The sequence below is a fragment of the Camelus ferus genome, chromosome 32, assembly GCF_009834535.1.
Source record: "Camelus ferus isolate YT-003-E chromosome 32, BCGSAC_Cfer_1.0, whole genome shotgun sequence".
Lineage (NCBI taxonomy): Eukaryota > Metazoa > Chordata > Mammalia > Artiodactyla > Camelidae > Camelus > Camelus ferus.
The window spans coordinates 11784688-11798882 of NC_045727.1; the positions used below are offsets into that span (position 1 = coordinate 11784688).

The window sequence follows — 14195 nt, forward strand, 5'->3', positions numbered from 1 at the left end:
GGTCCCCCCGTGGAGCTGCAGTGCTCCTGTCAGAGGCACGCGCACCGCCCCACGGCAGGCCGGCGGGAGCTGGGGGCCCCTTCCTGCACGTCCGCCTGTCTTGCCACGTCTGGGTCAGGTCGAGACGTGTCACAGCTCAGGGCCACGGGGGGTCACCAGGTGGGACCTGCAGAGGGGAGGGCGGAGCTTGCCCTCACCACCTGCGTCCAACCCACAAGCCTGGGCCGTGACGCAGAGACAAGGTCCCTGCAGAGCCCACAGTCAGCCTGTTCCGGCTGCTCCCTGACAGACGTGTGATGCCCATGGAGGGAAAGGTCCCGCTTCAGACAGACAGCAGCAGGAGCCGCCCAGCAGAGAGGGTGCCTCTCCAGCCCACGAGGTGCCCCATAGCATCCCTGCGCCAAGGTCTGCACAAACCTGCAAGCCCCCGGCCCTACTGAGACTTCCTGGAGACCCCACCACCTCCCAGTTGTGGGGGATCCAGCCCAAAGCCCCAGACAGAGGGACCTGTGGGCCTGTATGCCACGCTGGTCGAGCCTCTTGGCTGGGAAACAGGATCACAACCGCATGGGGGCGTGGCCAGCGGGGTGTGGCATGGGCGGCAGGGGCGGGGCTGGCGGGGGCGGGGCCGGTGGGGCCGGCGGGGCGGGGCCAGGGCCGGCGGGGCGGGGCCAGGGCCTGGGGCTCACCTTGCCGTTGCGGCTGTGCACCCTGAAGGCCATGCTCGGCGACATGAGCAGAAGCATGGACTCCTGCTCCGAGAGCTTCTTCCTCAGCCTCTCAATGGCCTTGCTGCCCTTGTTCGCTCTCTGCAGGGAGAGGACGGGGTCACGATTCCACCCGGGGCCCAGCGCCACCCATTCCCGCTTGGCCGCACAGGCTGCCAGATGTGCTCAGTCCACCCTCCTTAGGTAACTTAGCAGTTAAGTCCTTCCTCTCCTGAGGACAGAGAAATGAGATCTTCACAAATGGCTTCTCTCTCACTCTCTCCAAACTTGGACAATGTCCAGGGGCCTGTGGTGACAACCAGGGCCCCTCCCTGTTCCAGGATCTGACCTCATTTCAGCATTAACCGCTCCCCATCCCCGCTCCCAGATTGCCAGGGTCCCGACGGCAGGCCAGACGCATCCCAGGAGCTGGCTGGGAAAACCCTCCCTGCCCGTGTGCCTCCCTCCTGAAGCCCTCCATCCCCAAGGGAGGCTGTACCGCCTGTCACTAGGCGAAGAGCACAGCATGGATGGGTGAGGGGTGGTACCGGGCTCAACAGCCCCAGAGAGGCAGCCCTGGCTCCCTTCTGCCCCAGGACACGGCCATGGGAGCCCCGGGCCCATCTAGACAAGCGAATAACCTAGAGTTCACTACCTAGAGTTCACGCTGGTCCCAGGGCTCCCACGCTTTCCTACCTGGCCAGGTGTATGGCGCAGCAGGCTGGGCAGGGGTGGGAGCACTGGAGGACTCCTGTCCTGCTGCACACACCTCATCTATGGGCACCGCATGGCTCCCACTCTAGCCTGGGCTGACCCTACAGGCAAGGGGCTTGTCCTCATTGTTCCTACAGAACCCTGCTCTTCTCCAGAAACAACCAGGGGCCTGTAGGGGGCGGCCAGAATCCTGGGGGGCCGCACCCTCCAACCTGGGACTCACTCCCCATCAGGGTAGTTCTAAGAGGGACAACGGGGAACCCCCTCCACCTCACATCCCAGATGGCCCCAAGCCGGATGGGGAGGCCAGGCACTCCGAGGACTCACAGAGGTCCCCGCAGGTCCCAGAGACCAGAGTGGGGTCAGACACCCAGCAGAACTTGCCCACGGGCCAGCGTGAGAGGCTGCTGCCCTGTTGAGCTCCCAGTCCAGCTCCCCCAGCTGCCCACCTTCTCTCTCTGGATGTCACTCTTGATCTGGGAAATCTTCATCTTCATGGCATCCAGCTCCTCGTCCAGCACCAGGGGGATGTTGGGCGCAGCCTCCGACTCGTCCACCGTCTGGAAGCTGAGATCCGTGAGCGGGATGTACCACTTGCAGTCGTACTGCTGGGTTTTGCTGAGTGGGGGAAGAGACGCATTAACAGGCTGACCACCTTTGCTAAGTCACTGCTTTCAAGTCCGGGAACACTTAAGTTCACACCCAGGCAGTTTACCCAAACTTCAAACCCTGCTTGACCCCAGGACAGGCTGGGATGAGGCCATAGGCAGACACTGGTGACCCAGCCTTGGTGACCCTTGGGAAGGGGCACTGTGCACGTGTGACCCAGGTCCCGGGGGTCTGACAAGCCCTCACCCACCCTACCCTGTGCTGGCAGTGGTGGCTCAGCCCTGATGTGGGACAGCATCGAGGCACCAATCCACCCGGTGTAACCCCTCCCTCGACAGGTGGGGAAACCAAGGCTCTCTCCCGATAAATCCAGGCAGCACAGCAGAACGGGGTGAAGAGCCCAGTTCTGGTCCTTCCCCACATGACCCTTCCTCAGTTCCAGCCCCTGCAACCTGGGTGGTCTGATCCCTGGAGGGGCTGGGTGGGGTCTGCAGGCCAATGCTGAGAATGACTTATAAGCCACCCGGGTCTTGGGGAGACAGAGCGCATCTAGTGATGCCTGCCGACGGCAGGGGAGGGCAGCTACCCTCCATTCCCCACCCGCACCAGACCTTGCAGCCCCCTGACCTGCCACCACTCCCCTGACGGCTCATGACCTGACAGCCCCCTGTGGCACCGGAAGTCATAGTTAGGTTCCTCTTTCGCTGTTAGAGTCAACAGCCCGGTCACCCAACCTGACTGACCTTCTCCAGAGTGTTAATGATGACCTTTGACCCTGAGCCTGGCATCACATCCAGCATCCAGCTGGAAACAGAATGGAGCTTAAGTAGACAGCCTGGCCACCGGGCTATGGCCTCTCCTGGCACAGTGGAAAAAGCATCAGGTTTTCTCAGCAGAGAAACCACCAAGAGCCCCCAGACCCCTCACTCACCCTCCGCTCTGCTTCTTGAGCTTGGTGCACAGGAGCAGGTCGGTGAACAGGAAGACGTGGCGCAGCTTGCGGGCGCCCTCCACCAGCTCCACCATGAAGCTGTCCTTCAGCAGCTGCCGGTGCTGCGGTGGGGGTGGGCGAGGGCGGTCAGGGCAGCGGGTGGCCAGGGCCTCCGCTGCCCCCACCTCCACCCCCCACACCCCCTCTCCCGTGTCCCCCATCTCATCTGCCCGCACACACGCACACCACACGCCTTTTTCTTTGTTCAACAACGTTTCTGAGCCTCCCTGGGCACACGGCATGCAGGGGGGGCGGGGAGCAGATAGGGTAAAGGCCATTGGCCTGGAGGCTGGGAGGGCACGTTCCAGCCAAGGTGACCGTCTGAGGATGGTGACTGGGGAACCACTCTGAGCAGAGCGGCCCGTGCCTCCCCCGGGCAGCAACTAGAGACCCAGGATGGGCAAGAGGCCAGCCAAGTGAAGGGTGGACGTTCCTGTACAGGGACCACCAGGCACAGGGAGAAGAGCTTGGTGCTCTGGGCACAGACCAAGCAGACTGATGACTGGGGAGGAGGTGGGCCAGGGAACCCCAGGAGGGGGTAGCCCTGGTGGTCACACTAAGGACTGGGCCTGGATCTCGGGGCAGTAGGAGGCCCACACTGGGGTTACACTAACTCTGATGCCCACCTGGACACCTGCAGCCTAATCCCAAGGTGGCCTGGAACAAGCTGGAGGATGAGGCACCAGCCCGGAGCAAGCCCTGAGCCTCTCTGTCCCCAGATGCTTCACCTGAAGACGAGGGGCGGCCCTGCTGGCTCACACAGCTCCAGGGCACATGGAGGCCAGCTGGTAATCCAGCCCACAGCGCCCACCACCTCATCCAGTGGCTGCTGTGCCGTGCTGAAGACGCAGATGAGAGGTGGCCCCACACACGTCACAGGTGTGCTGTGTGCACCCATGGCTTCAGCATTAGGTGAGACCCCCACCACACCCTGTGGGCAGGTCCTCGTGCCCATTTTCCAGATGAGAAGCCTGGGCCTCAGGGAGCTCCACCACCCGCCCCAGGCAGCAGCACAGGGAGCAAGCGGACATACTCCACGGTCTCTGCCCTGAGGAGCCCACAGCCCAGAGAAGAGCGACCAGGTGTTTATTAGGCACCGTCTGCCTAGCCTCCGGGAAGGCCCCCCAGAAAGGGCAGCTCCTCACTCCTCGCTGTGATGGCTGGGGAGGGTCAGGAGGGTCAGGCAGGTGCACCACAGGGGCAGAGACCCCCAGCGTCTCCCCATCGGCCCAGCAGGTCCAAGCACCTGGCTCCACTGCCACCCACAGCCTGAGATTCTGCTCAGGGGGCTCGTGCCCCCTTGAACTCGCCCACACTCTCTGCAAGAGACCCTCAGAAACAAGTGCAGCTGAGCCGGGCCCCCCAACACTCCCACGTCACTCTTGTACGCAACCGCAACCGGGCTCATGGCAGCTGACCAGCCCCTGGCACGGCTGGTGGGTGATTTGCATGGGAGCCGCGGTGCCTCCCAGACCATAAGTGGAAGGGCAGGAGGAGTGCCTGCGTGCCAAGGCCATGAGTCATCGGCACTGTCCTCGCCCCGCCTGCTGTGGGCGGATGGCATGCCCGGCACCCACACCCACAGGAAGCAGGGAAGCCTGTGCACCTGGAAACACGGCCATGCAGCGCTGGGTACCTGGGCAACCAGACTGTGGGGTCTGCGCTGTGGGGCAGGTCCTGACTGAGGTCCTTGAGAAACAAGGGGGCAGATGCTCCCTTGGCAGGGACACGACACTGAGTCTTCCAGCCAAGGAGGCAAGACTGAGGGACCTTCAAGGGGGTGGGGGTGGGGGCCCCCAGGACCGCAGTCCTTTCTCTGCACAAAGGGGCTGAGCTTCTGGCCATCACCAGCAGAGGGCGCCCTACATCCAGCTCAGAGGTAGACTCGTCCCTCTAAATGGCAGGTCCAGGAACACCCCGCACGGGGTCCCCGCAGGCCCTCCTCGTCTTCCTGCAGGGTCCTGCAGCTCTCATGTTCACCCAAAGTCCCACTCCAGGCACCACCTTCATCCTCCAGAGGCCACTGCATCACTTCAGCACGGGTGGCAGCCTGTACGCCCGCCCCTCTGCGTTGACGACACAGGGCATCTGGGGCTCAGAATTCAGCCCTGGGGGGCTCTCACCGGTGGACTCAGTCACTGGGCCCTTCTCCTTGCATCCCCGCTGGCACAAACCCTCATCTTTCCAAGAGAAGCCCCAAAGCCATGGCATCCTGGCCCGTCTCCGAGAGCCGTGCGAGGTGCACAGGATGGGGGGCGGACGATCGGCTGTCCTCTGAGCATAGTAGGCCTCTCTGACCACAAGCTTCGCCTTGGGGAAGGCTCGCTTCTGAACTCCAGCCCACTCCAGTGGGTTCAAATAGAAAATACCCAGCAGACAGCCCTCCCAGCCCAGGGAAAACAGGGCCCCCAACCACAACACCGGCAAGCCCACGAAGGGAGCCAAGGCCCTGCAGAGGGGCTGGGCACCACACTGTCTCTAGTTACAGCCCCCAGACCCCTGTCCCCCAGGCCCCAGGACGTCCCAGGTCTGGGGCACTCTGTCAAGGCTGAGCTGGGCACCACACTGTCTCTAGCCACAGCCTCCCAGACCCCTGTCCCCCAGGCCTGAGGATGTCCCAGGTCTGGGGCACTCTCTCAAGGCTGGTGGTCGCACCTGGTACACAGCCTGGGACCCTGACCCCTGGCAGATGCCTCCTTCTGGCTCAAAGAGGCAGGGAGCAGAGGTCCAATAGTGGGTCTGTATGAGGCCCTGTGAGGGGCCACTCTGCCCTCTGAGGAGGGGTCTGGAGAGGCTGCTGGACCATGAGGCCTTCACCTGACCACCCCTCCATCATCCTGGGCCCCTGATCTGGCCTGGGGCCTATAGGGATGCCTGTCAGCCCGGTCTCATCTGTCAGCCTCCAAGGACCAGGGCCGGGGGGAGGCCCATGCCTGCCCAGGAGACGACCCTCTCAGACACACCCACTAGCCCCGTCCCCAGGCTCTCAGGACTGGCATTGACTTGGCCCATCAGATCCTCCTGGAGTTATAGGCCAGAGCAGGGCTCAGCCCCAGGCACCCAGAGATATGCTCTAAAGATGGTCTGAGGTCACAAGACTATTCCTTTGACTAATAGTCTCACTAGAACAAACAGCCCCAGGTGGAGCCGTAGGAGGAGAGAGAGAGGCCCAGGACTCTGCTGGACCCCAGGACAGGGCGGTCTGAGGGGCAGTGACTTACAATTGCCGGCTGGCTGGGACTGCCTGATTGATGGGTGGTCTGCCTCTGGAATGGCTGTGGGGCATGCGTGGGGGCACCTGCCTGCATCCTGGACTAGTCACCATCTACTCCCTGAATGGAGAGCTCTGAAGGAAAATGAGGGCAAGTCAGACTCACGACCTTTAAGGGCCATTGACCCTCCTCCCCCTTTCATGGCTGAAGCACTCCAGTGACCCCTGGAGGAGCAAACATCATAGGCCAACAGGGCCAGATGCTGGCAGGGGTGGGGAGGCCCAGGTAGAGACTCCTGCCTGCATGAAGCACTGGTCCCTACACACCTCCCGCTCAGACGCCCTGGGGCCCCGACCCTGTCCTTGTAGGGACAAGGCCCTGGCTGCCAGCTGCCAGGAGACACCCGATCTTCCTCAGTTCCCCAAGGCAGCTGCTGCCAATGATCGGAACAGCAAGAAGGCGCTTCTCCTGGGACCCTAACTGGCAGTGGGAGGTCCCGGCATGCTCAGCAGCACACGAGAGGCTGAGGGGAAAAGGACTTGCACGGCGGCTTCCCAGGAGGTCAGCGCTCCTGTAAAAGGACAGTCAGCAAGAGAGAGAGAGCGGGTGTCCCAGCGGGGGACACTGAGCCGCATGAACCCGGTGGGGACAGGAGTCTCAGCAGAAGCAAATCTCACGTCCACGTCCAGTGAGATTGTGTGAACTGCTCATGAGGGAGGCCAAGGCTTTGCTCCTCCCGTGTCCCGAAACCAGGACAGTGAGGGGGGGACCTCGGGCCCCACTGTTGCTCCAGGAAAGGAGACCTGAACCCCAGCTCTGAACCCCAGCTCTCCTCAGGTTCCAGCCATCACACAACCGGGTGGGGAGCCCCTGGGAGGGGCTGGGGACACACTCCTGCTTCCCACAAATCAGAGACTCAGGAGCTAATGCACACAGCCAGGGCTGCTGCCTGTGCTGCTGGTGGGGCTCCGCCCGGAAACCGTGCCCTGTTGAGTGCCAGGCACCCAGTGCAGTGTTCCCACTCTGCCAGAACGGAAAGGAACAGGCTCGGGGTGGGAGAGCACAGGTGCCAGGCTGCCTGGCAGGCGAGTATGTGGCGATGCAGGGATGGGATCCCCAAGTCGGCCCTTCCTGGGCCAGGACCCCCAGGGGAACTTAACCATGAAGCTCGCTCTCTGTTAAGCCTGCAGAGGATCTGGGGCAGCCTTGGCACCGAGCATGTTGCACATGAACTAGAAGAGGAGGAAGTGGCTCTGAGCAGCAGCTACAGTTAGGCTCACTGCCAGCTTGTGTGTTGCTGGGCGTAGGGCTCCCCTTGCCCTGGCGCCGCTCCAACACAGGAGGCCCATGCTGGACGCCAGCTCCCTGACTGCACACCTCTGCGTCTCACTGTGCACTGCCTGGCACCAGGCTGGGTCCCTCCCGGAAAGGGGCTGACGCGGCAGGGGTGGGGTCTGAGACCCTCTGTTCCACACCCTCTCATCCGCAATGGGCATGGAGATGGAGACCAGGAGGGGCTGTCAGCCAGGGACGGAGGAGAGGAAGGAGAGCCTTCCTGGTGGAAGATGCCTGCCACGTCCTCCAGCTGTACTCCCATCAGACAAAGCACGCATCCCTTCACTGCTTCCCCTTCAAAATCCTTACATACCGTTACAGTGTTTTTGTTAAAACACTTTATGGAACTGAATGGATCTCAGGCAGATAAATGTCACCCTCCTCCTTACCCGGCTCCTCAGCTGGGGACCCTGAATTGGCGAGGGTGTGGGGAAAAGCCAGGGGCCCGGGACATACTAGCCACAACGGAAAGAGGTGGTCAAGTGAGGCCCCTGCCCCCTGCAACCCTACCTTGACGCCCTGCATGCCGGCCTGCGCTCACCCTGCCAGGGTCCAGGGCCCCAAAGGCCAGGCATTTCCATGTTGGGTCGAGCTGCCGTGAAACAGTGGGTCCCCCCATAACCGACTCCACACGCTCACCTCCCCCTTCTTCACGGTCATGGACTGCCGGCGGGGTGTGATCTCCTCGTTGATGCTGGACAGGAAGTTCTGGGAGATTCGGAGGGCGTCCTGCAGCAAAGGGTAGTCGGGGTGGCTGGATGGAGTGTGTTTCAGCAAGTCCTGCATCGGGCGAAGGGCTCGACTCAGCACAGCCCCAGCACCCACTGCCATGAGAGCCTGTAGACGCGCTGGGTGTGACCCGGGCCACCGTCTCTCAGGATGGCCGAGGCTGTGTGGGCAGTGCTCGTGCAAGGACCATTCCGTGAGCAGGGCCCAAATGGGGACCCACAAACCTAGGCTGTTTGCCTGCTGCCAAAAGGGGCTCTCCACCTGGGCACCAGCCGCGTGCCTGGCGGGGCAACTCTGGTGGGGGCTGTCCCCTGCACGGTGGGATGTTGGTACGCTCCTTGGCCTCTGCCCACTTGACGCCAGTGGTGCCCCCTCATCTGTGCTTGCGACAAGCAGGAGTGTCTGCAGACACTGCCGCATGTCGCCTGGGGCAGAACCGGACCTAGCCCACCCATCTGTGCAAGGTCAGGAGAAAGCCCCCGAGCTTCCCACTCTTCCTCCCCTGCAAGGTGATGGCTCCCTGCTTCAGAGAAACAAAACCCTCTCAGTTCTCAGTCTTACAGCAAAGAGAACCCAGGGAGACGAAACAAGTTTGGGGGAGACGAAACAAGTTTGGGGGAGGCTCTGGGGTCGGGGGTCCCAGGCCAGCCTCCCCGCTCTGCTCCCAGTAGCTCCAGCTCCCCTCTGCCAGGCCTGGGCTCATCACAGAGAGGGGACAGAATAAGGGTCTCGGGGACTCGGATGGGCCACCTGCCGGAGCCTCCCACAGGGTAATTCTCAGCTCCTCTCCCTGCGTCCAGGAACCGTCAGTCGGAGGTAAGATGTGAAACGTACACCGGACGGGAGACCACGCAGCTTAAGAACAGACGAGGCAGAGCTGTCTGGGCCCGAATGGGACAACTGTCACGATATAACTTTAAGGGGAAAAAAGCCACGTGTGGGATGGTATGCTCAGCACAATGCCGTCTGAGTGGTTAAGCAGACGTCACACATGGCGGCATAAAGATCTCTGTGGTGGCGGCTCCTTTTTGGGGAGCAAACAGTAGAGGAAATGGAAACTTCATACACTTGTGCAACTTGGCTGTACAGTTTAAAAAAACGCCCACAGAAGGCTTGCTCTAAATACAAATGAATAGGGCAGTAGAATTTTTTCTCAGTATTAAGACATTCCCTTAATGCTGTGACTCGCCACTGCCTTCAGGGGCAGCCCCACTGGACGCGGCCCCCTCACCCACCTTCTCCCGGCTGGGAGGATGTAGTCCAACCACAGCCCCAGGATGCACCCACACCCATGCCCCAACCTGTCCACCTTAGCTCACGTGCTGAGACCCCCACCCCCACCTCAGGAGCTTCTCTATCTGCGAGCTCCTGCCCACGTGGGAAGGGATGCTCTCAACCTGTTCCTGCCCACGTGATAGCACTGGGAACACCTGGAGAGCCTACTGTGGCCCCCCACTGCCGCCCCCAGGAGCAATGGCTGAGATACCTCACTTCTGCATTCTCAATAAAGGTGAGTTGCAGAAAAGCGGGGGAGGTGAGCAAAACTGACAGACATCAGGGTCAGCCCCAGGACAGAAGTCAAGAACTGCAGGGCGAGTAAGGCCCGGGGCCCGAGGGCAGCGGGGCTGCTGTCCTGGGAGGGCGTAGGCTGAGGGACTCACATGCAGGACCAGTGTGCTCCGCGTCACCCGGTCCACAGGCTTGTAAAGAAGGGCTGTGGAGAGACAGGCAGAGTGAGAGATGCTGGCCGTGGAGAGGGGACCGCCCGCCTGCCCACCCTCACTGCAGAGCCAACCTCCATATCCCCTCTGCTCAGCGACAAGGTTGAACCCAACATGCTGGAAGGCTGGGGACACAGCTGTGAGCTTTCAGTCTGTGACCATGAAGGACCCAGGGCTGCTGACCAGAACTGGAAGCTGCAAGGCTGACTCAGTAACAAGCATTAAAAGGGCTCAGTGTTGACGACCTTCCTGCCTAGGGTCACGCAGCTGGCCAGCACCCTGGTGAGGACGGGGCACTGAGGGTTCGGGGGGCAACGGGTGCAGACCAGCACACTGGATCCAAGCCTGATACTAAGACAGGGCTCTTGGCTTTCCAGGTGTTTTCACACACCCAGATGCCAGCAGCATGGAACCCCCCCACTTCTCCACAGTAGGCACAGCCTATCACAGCACAGGCGCTCAGGTGTGTTCTGAGATGTCAGGTGCAAGTGTGCCCGTGACTTCCATGACTAGTGCAGGGCATGCACTTTTACCCCCATTTTATGGGGAAGCCGGCTCAAAGCGTGGTGAAGCTCTGGGCACTGGACCACGTCTGCTGTTCTCTGTGAGCGTGACTGTTCCTGAGACCCTAACAGCCAGAAGTGAGAGAGAAGTGCCTTCCAGCTCCTGAGCCAAGTCTGTGCCCCGAGGCGGGGGGGGGATGAGGCCTGGGAGCCTGACAACTTGTGCCTGACCCCTGCCCAGCCACTCAGGGCCTGTGTTCTACACGGTAATTTCCACTTTAAATGTTCCATCACCTGAAAGGAGGGAAGATAAAATCCTCCTGCAGGGCCATTGAGACAGTGTGATGACATCTTAAATGCTGGCAGTGCCCGCTTTGTGGGCATCTGGTAACTCCTACCGTTCTTCCCAGTTGCCCTCATTGGTGGCAACATGGTCCCAACCATGTCCCTCCACACCCAGCCCAGCGCTGCTCCCTCCTCAGCCCCGCTCTCACTACTGCAAGTCTGGAGCAGCAGAGGGGCCCAAGGGGGACCTGGCTGGGTGCCACGCCTGCCGTCCTAGCAAACGCCCTGTCTGCTGACAGCAGCCACTCCCAAGGGACACGGAGAACTCACTTTCCAAAGAGTTCTTGGTCATCTGGTCCTTGGCATCCTTGTTGCTTCTGGCTCTCAGGTTCTGCAAAGAGAAAAGTGAATTTTCAGAGGGGACGAACCAAGCAGCTCTGATGTGGTGGCCAGTTCATGCTCAGGAACTTTCAGCAAAATTTCACCACCGAGCACCCTAGATGTGGAAAAACCTCAGGGGCATGTCTGGGCCACAGTGTGAGCCCACAGCATACCCTGGATGCCGTGGTTCACCTGGGGTGGCTTCTCGGCCTCAGCGCTGCTGCCATCACAGCAGAAACTGTCTATTGTGAGGGCCTGTCCTGCGCACCTGGGATGTTGAACATCGTCCTGTGGGTGCAGTGGCACCCCGTCTTCCTACCATGACAACCAAAAGTGTCTCCGGGCACTGCTAAATGTCTCCAGGGGACAAAACAGCCCTGGTTGAAACTGGAATAGAAGATCCTGCAAATGGAAGCAACCTGCAGTGCCCCTCCTGGATGTAGTGGAACAGCTTTCTTGGAGCAGTTAAACAGCATGCAGTGGCTGCTGGGTTGGAGGAACACTTGGGCTGGAGCCGCCAGGGTGGGCCGCCAGCAGGGCTGTGCCTCCACCCAGCCTCTCCTGACTTCGCAAATGTCCTTGCTAAGAAACAAAGGTGCTGGATTCCAGGAATGAGCAGAGCTTTCTAGTGGGTAGGTCAGGTTTCAACACAACTGCGTCAAAGGCATCACTGATTTGGTCCAAGGTACCAAGAGAAATATGGATCAAACGTCCCTGTGTGCCTGAAATAGTCTCTGGAAAGAAGCTGTGGTAAATCCCAGCACTGGGCTTTTGAACAAAAAAAACAGCACAGGGGCGGGAAGGGGCCTGGAGATGGCTTCCCCCCACCTCACAGGCTGCAGGAAACCTCTTGGGACTGAAAAACACACAGGGGCCAAACTCCTAATGCCCCCTTGGTGCCTCTCCTGTGAGTTTAGCGACCCTCAGTGTGACTCCTCCATCCGTCCACCTGAGCAGCTCCCAGAGGGTGAGGGGCAGGGCAGGAGGCGTGAGAGCCCAATTCTGCAAAAATCAGGTGCCGCTCACGTGAGCTCAGGCAGCAGCGAGGTGCCAAGTGCCCCTGTAAGGCGAGATGCTAGTGGGTACCTTGAGCATCTTGGCTCCAGGAAGCCTGCCTCAAGGAAACATATAATCCAGTTTAACCCCACACTTCCCAAACCTCTTGACTCTAGAAGCCCTTTTCACACGGTTCCTGTGATCTACCATCTGGAGAGCTCACGCTCACGGAACCCAGGTGGGGCCTCCAGTCTGACCAGACGCTGCCACACCCCCATTTCTTAGGCCTGGTCCTGGGAGACATGAAGGACCACTGCTCCACCCCTGCCTGTCCTTGGAAGTGGACGTCCAGAGCCCATGGCCGACCTCTGGCCCCCCCAGAGTGCACCCCCAACACCTCTACACAGCCTGCTGCCTGTTTCCCTTTGGGTCATTTCACTGTCTATGTGACTCTGATTTTTTGGATCGTTTTTGAAATGTGCATGGGAGAACCACAGTAGACACAGCCAAAGGTACAAGCTTCATGGAGGGCTGGCTTCTGGCTGCCCCAAACGCCGTCCTGCTGCCTGTGCGTGGGCTTTGGCTCAGTTCCCACCTGTGCATGGTCGGCAGGACCACGCGACCCCCTGGTGGAGCCCTAACATTGCTTCCTCCCTCCTCTGCAGAAACCTGTCAGGTGGATATGAACTTGGCCCCATTCAACCGTAGCCTGATCTTAAAGGACTAGGTCTCTAGTTTGTCAAGGTCACTCAGGACTCTGCACACGCATTCCAGCTGTTAGGGGTGTGGGGTTGCTAGTTTAATGAGCTAAAGAGACGAACAGACCCAACACTCCAGGCAAAAGGGGCAGCTGCAGAGGGGGCGTGGAGCCGGCCAGCAGCCCTGGACGTGCGCAGCCCATCACCGCAGTGCCAGGTGGGGAGCAGGGCGCCCACAGGCTCAGGGGTGGGGGACGGGGGGGATGGCGAGGCACACGTCATCACTGTGGGAGACGTCAGTGCCAGGACCCACAAGGCCTGCCTCCCAGCATATATCCTAAAACAGCACAAATCTCCAGGAGAAGAGCCCGGGGTGACAGTCGGGCACGATCATCTCCCAGTGAGGGACCCTCCCCCTACTTCTAGTTTCCCTTTCTCTTCCTAAACTTGATTTCTTACTCAGAGGTCTTTCTACCCAGAATCCTTGTTTGGCTGGAAAGGCTTCCGAGGACAGGCCCAGGAGGAGGGAAGTGTCACCCAGCTGCTATGCACAGATGCAAGAAAGGGCAGAGAGGGACGGACCCTGTCCTCTGCATCCAAGGGGCTCTTCGGAGGCCCCTGGTGCTAACACTCCAGGGCTTGAGGGTTCAGTCCTCCCAGGGCCGGAGCGGTGCCCAGTCTGCAGCTCTCCCCCTAGGGTGGGTCTACAGAGCACACGATACCAGCCATACCCCCAGCGCCAACTGCAGGCCACAGAGGAGCAGAGATGGGCACCTCCCCACCAGCCCTCCAGGCACGAAGTGCAAAGTTGGCCTCAGGACTCAGGTGTTGAGACCCCCTGTTAATGGGGCAGGACTACAGACACCCTGAACTGCACAGGCGGTGCAAGAAAGCGTGTGTTGGGGGACAGTGTGTTGGGGGGACAGAGTTGAGCCAGGTCCCCAGGGAGCCTCGGGCTGCTCCATCTGCTCAAAACAGTGTCCCCCGCCTGGGGCTGACAGTACCAACCCACAGGCATCCAGAAACAGAGCTGAAGTCTATGTAAAAGTTTGGTGTGCCTTGTTCTCCCAGGTCACGACCAGCCCACAGCCCACCCGCGGGAGGTGGAGGGTGCACCTGTCTGAACAGCGTCACGCATACCTCGGAGATTTCTGCAAACTGAGCGTTGGCCTGACAGCACTTCTCGGCCGTTTCCATGGCAACTCCGTAGTTGTCCACAAAGGCCCGGTACACACCCAGCTGGCTGGCCTGCAGGTGGGGAGGAAAAGAGTGTGGGACAGGTGCCACTGCTCTCCATCTCTGAGACACGGGCTC

The 14195-nt window shown here is 60.7% G+C and overlaps 1 protein-coding gene across 3 annotated transcripts in view; it reads right to left on the reverse strand.

The window, feature by feature from the left end:
- The window catches only part of BCR (BCR activator of RhoGEF and GTPase), an 88781-nt gene that overhangs the window by 21683 nt on the left and 52903 nt on the right, over positions 1-14195 (reverse strand). For 2 of the 3 annotated variants that reach the window (XM_032471656.1, XM_032471658.1), the window contains 7 exons: positions 14022-14129; positions 11137-11197; positions 9959-10011; positions 8208-8348; positions 2962-3083; positions 1871-2039; positions 690-809 (listed from right to left, as the gene is read on the reverse strand). In XM_032471656.1, coding sequence (XP_032327547.1) covers positions 690-809; positions 1871-2039; positions 2962-3083; positions 8208-8348; positions 9959-10011; positions 11137-11197; positions 14022-14129 — 774 coding nt within the window. The remainder of the gene's footprint in view (positions 1-689; positions 810-1870; positions 2040-2961; positions 3084-8207; positions 8349-9958; positions 10012-11136; positions 11198-14021; positions 14130-14195) is intronic. The other variant, XM_032471657.1, reaches the window with a different exon arrangement.